The sequence below is a fragment of the Dama dama genome, chromosome 18 (assembly GCF_033118175.1).
Source record: "Dama dama isolate Ldn47 chromosome 18, ASM3311817v1, whole genome shotgun sequence".
Classification (NCBI taxonomy): Eukaryota; Metazoa; Chordata; class Mammalia; order Artiodactyla; family Cervidae; genus Dama; species Dama dama.
The window spans coordinates 18,830,401-18,835,079 of NC_083698.1; the positions used below are offsets into that span (position 1 = coordinate 18,830,401).

Consider the following 4,679-nt stretch of genomic DNA (forward strand, 5'->3'; position numbering starts at 1 on the left):
AAGTCTTGCCAAGAATATTCTTAGGTGTTTTCACACAAAGGAATTTTGGAACACACTGCCCCAGTAAAGGAGTCACACCTCCAGCATTCTTTACATGGCAAAGATATGCACCATCACAGTAAAAATAAAACACTAAGGTAGAATGTCTCTGCTTTAAAACTACTTTGAAAACTCTGCAAAGAGCAAAACTGAGGCTTTTGCAACTACATGGGAGGCTCTGACAGCAGGTAGAAAGAAGAGCAACATCAACTGCAGAGAATCTTGAAATGCAGATGCAAGAAGAAAGAAGAATCAAACTGAAGGAAAGAATGCAGAGAGATCCAGGAAACAAACCCCATCCCAGAGAGGAGGCATCCGTAGCTCACAGCAGGATCACGCCAAGTCAGAGAGAATGTTTATGAGCACTGACGTATGCCAGGCATCACCTAAGTGCACTACAGGGTCCTCTCAAGTTACCCTTAAAACAACCTGGAGGGGTAGATACTAAGCTCATACATATGGTATGTCTGAGGAACAAGAGCAGAGAGATCAGAGATCACATTCTTAATAAACAACATATTAGGTCAAGATTCATGTCTATCCAGCTCAAAAGTCTCCTCAGGAACATATCTTTCTATTTATTACATACACATGAAAACGCACACACATACATTTATTTAACTGCTGAGCAATCAGTGTTTATTTCATTTCAAGATATGGGTTCAATTCTCTGCAACCACTCTCACTCATTGTCAAAGGGAAGTACTGAATACAGAAAACTAAAAATGATTTTTTTTTTTTTAAAAGGCATGTTGAAATGTATTAGAATCAGAACCTGTACCAAAAAAAAAAATTAAAATATAACCTGAAACTGTTCAAGTTCAGAAAGGCTACTAGTCAAGTCCTTTTCTCTTGCCAGGAGAATGCCATCATCAGAGGGCTCTGGGTCACCAGCCAGGGAGGGTGGGAAGAAAGAAACAGAAGCAGCAACAAATCCTTCACCAGAGGGGCCGCGACACACCATCCCCACCATGGATGCAGCCGGGAGGAATTAAAGATCTCGGGAGAGCGAATGCTGGCAGACAGCCCCCATGGGCAGCCGGGGCCTTCACACCAAAGGCCAGTCTGAGTAGTCAAAAGGCAGCAGGGAGCGAAGCCAGCAAAGAACACCAGCCGGAAGAGACTTCTGCCACCCAGCAGACCCATGGCAACCCACCACTGGTGCTCAGATCCCAGGGGTAAAGACAGCCCAGTGCTCCCAACTAATGAGAGATTGGAGCTGGGCGTTAAGAGGCTGAAAACCCGTAGGTTTAGTAAACACAGCCCAGCATCGGCATCCCTCCATGGCCTGATCGGAGCTGCCAACAAGGGGTAAGGCAGGAGAGGGAAAACGAAGCATTTTGATCCCTGGCTACTAGAGAGCGCCCGCACCTCTGTGGGTACTGTGTACAAGGGGCTGGAGAAGGAAGGCCCCCCCATTCAGAGAGCACCCATCCCTGCGGGCCGGTTAAAGCTGCTTCTGGCTTATGAACAGCCTGACAAAATGACACGAAGCAAAGGGAAAACTAGGAGGGAGACAAGCCCTTAGACAGAGAAAAGAACCTCCTGGAGGGAAGCTGGGCAGTGTCGGCCCTGTTGGGATGGCATCCGTGGAGCCCCTGAGTCTGAAGGGAGCAACTGGGGACAGGGGCGGTGGGTTGGTGGGGAGGGACTTAACGGTTCTTCTGGAACAGTACCAACGAGGGGGGAGGCGCTGGTGAGGGGACGGGCAGGTCTGGAACTCACGGAAGGTGGAGAGGGGAGGAAGCAGGCCCTCGGTGTCCCCTCCCCACCTGACCCAGGCCTGGTGAGTGCCAGCTGCCCCAGCCGGCCCTAGTGGCGGCTGGAGACCAGACCTTTCACTTTGGACATCTTCTTAGTGGGCTGCCTCTGCTCAGCGTGAGGGGGACACTCTCGTTCGGCCAATTGCTGTTCCATCTCCTGAGCAGAGGAGGACGCGGTAGCTTTGAGGGTCTTCTTAATGTTGGTAACCTCAGCCTCTACCTGCTGCTGAGTTTGGCTGTGGTTCTCCTTGTACTGGTTGGCTCTCAGAACTTGCTGCTCGATGCCCAGCAGGACTGCCTCGCAGCCATCACACCATTCATGCAAGGTCTTGACAATATTATTGATATCTTTCTTTCGGATATCACGGCCAATGCAGAAATCCACTTCCAGCAGCTGGTTTCGCTGGTCCAGCTTGCCCTGGATGATGTCAGTGTAGACTGCCTCGATGATGAGGTCCTCCAGTTCCCGGAGGTTCCGCATCTCCAGGTCCTTCAGTAGCACGGAGTAGGGGATACACTTCATCCTCGATGCCAAAAGCTCACGATGGTAAGGTGTTTCAGCTTGTTCTGCTGAGCTGTGCTCAGTTCTGGCAGGCTCTCCTTGTTGGCTATGTAATCTGGGTATGTTCCATAGGCAAACAGGTTCAGCAACTGCAAATAAGCTGCATTTGCTCCTTCTGCAAGCTCCTACACATTGGCCAGCTCCAGCAGTTCTCCAAAGACATACTCCAGGAGCCTCCAAAACTTGGTTTATGAGAGCAGTGAGGGCTGAACCACTGGTACCTTGGGCTAGTAAGATAAACTGTTCCAGGAGGTTACTTGAGGGCTTCTGTTCACCTGCCATTCTCTGGCCTTGAGATCTGTCCTCGGCCGCCTCTCTGTCCTCTCGGTCGCTGGCTTGGCCTCCCGGCGCCTGCCCGCAGGTTGTCAAGCGTCCATGATCGGCCCGGCGTCCGACCACTAAAAATGATTTTTACATAGTGGAACCCAAACTGGCACGATTTGCGTTCTGATGCCATTCTTTACCAGGCATGCTATAGAACATACTTGCAAACCTATCCATCTACAATACTCAGGATGTCCAGCTATTGCTCAGTTCGGTTCAGTTCAGTCACTCAGTCACGTCCGATTCTTTGTGACCCCATGAACGGCAGCACACCAGGCTTCCCTGTCCATCACCAACTCTCGGAATTTACTCAAACTCATGTCCATTGAGTTGGTGATGCCATCCAACCGTCTCAGCCTCTGTTGTTCCCTTCTCCTCCTGCCTTGAATCTTTCCCAGCATCAGGGTCTTTTCAAATGAGTCAGCTCTTTGCATCAGTGGCCAAAGTATTGGAGTTTCAGCTTCATCATCATTCTTTCCAATGAACACCCACGACTGATCTCCTTTAGGATGGACTGGTTGGATCTCCTTGCAGTCCAAGGGACTCTCAAGAGTCTTCTCCAACACCACAGTTCAAAGGCATCAATTCTTCCATGCTCAACTTTCATTATAGTCCAACTCTCACATCCATACACGACTACTGGAAGAACCATAGCCTTGACTAGATAGACCTTTGTTGGCAAAGTAATGTCTCTGCCTTTTAATATGCTATCTAGGTTGGTCATAACTTTCCTTCCAAGGAGTAAATACCTTTTAATTTCATGGCTGCAGTCACCAGCTATTGCTACTGCTGTAATAATCTAAAGGGTAACTTCTTACCCAGCCTGTGTCACAATTAGATCACCCCGCATTGGCCATATACCATAGGTTAAATTATTCCAACCACATAGTCCACACCTGTGCCTGATACATTTGCTTGGAAAAGCTAACTTTCTATCAGGCTCTCTCACCAGAGCAATTTGGTGGCTATATTTCTACCCTTGTGCACACAAACTACCCATTCTGAGTCATCATCCTACTACTCCCATTCTGGTGGTGCTCAGCAGTCTGTGTCTATAGGAAGGTCTGTGGGAGTAATCTGACTGGCAGACTAACCTTGACAGCTTAGTTCTCAGGTCAACTTCCCTATGGCTTCAGGACAGTGGGCCTCCCCTGTTCCCCAGAAGTTCAGAAGGATATTACACCTCGATTTTCTGCCGGCTCCTGGCTTCCTCCATGCAAGAACAAGTGGATAGGTAGCTGATTTATGAACCAGACTGGAGTGAGTTAGAGATATAAGACATTCACAGTACACTTAAAAATCTCACAAGCTTGCAGGCTGCTATATCAGGCCATTTGCTTCTCTTTCAAGGTATTGTCCATCGCTCTCAAACTCTCTCCCAAAGTTTCCCACTCAGGGCAGAACTCGATCAAGTATACACCCATCTCCATTAAGTCCTTATTTAATTCCCATATATGTTTTCTCTTTATATGAACAATTGTGTTTCACTGTGGGACACATTATCAGGGCAACAAGAAGAATGGAGTATGTGCCGCACAGCCTGGATTGAGGCTTTGAACTCCATTAAGTAAGAGTTCTACCGACTTGTGCTACTTTCATTCATGAGATGAAAAGAATGCAGATCCCTTACCAGAGAAGACATGTAGATGACAAGATGAAAAGATAATGCTCAACATCATATCTCTCATTAGGGACTAGCAAGTGAAAATAACAAGAAAATACAACTGATGCCTATTTAAATAGCTAAAACTCAAAACATTGACAACATGGCTAGGATGCAGAGCAAGAGGGATTTTCACTCACTGCTGGCAAGAATGCAAAATGGTACAGTTTGGAAGACAGTTTGACAGTTCCTTAGAAAATTAAACATACTCTTACCATATGATCCAGCAATCACACTCCCTGGTATTTACCCAAAAGAGCTAAAAAATCAGGTCCACACAAAATCTGCATATGGATGTTTAAAGCAGCTTTATTCATAATTTCTAAAA

At 47.3% G+C, this 4,679-nt stretch overlaps 1 protein-coding gene across 1 annotated transcript; it reads right to left on the reverse strand.

Moving 5' to 3' along the window:
• Nucleotides 1-1,601: 1,601 nt before the first annotated feature.
• LOC133072758 (COP9 signalosome complex subunit 7b-like) lies at nucleotides 1,602-2,753 on the reverse strand. Its single transcript, XM_061166306.1, has one exon. The coding sequence runs from the start codon at nucleotides 2,644-2,646 to the stop codon at nucleotides 1,852-1,854; it is 795 nt and encodes a 264-aa protein (XP_061022289.1). The 5' UTR covers nucleotides 2,647-2,753; the 3' UTR covers nucleotides 1,602-1,851.
• Nucleotides 2,754-4,679: the final 1,926 nt, after the last annotated feature.

What these genes read in the sequence shown, in the direction of transcription:
- LOC133072758 (XM_061166306.1), bottom strand. Translation starts at nt 2,646, where the DNA reads ATGGCAGGTGAACAGAAGCCCTCAAGTAACCTCCTGGAACAGTTTATC.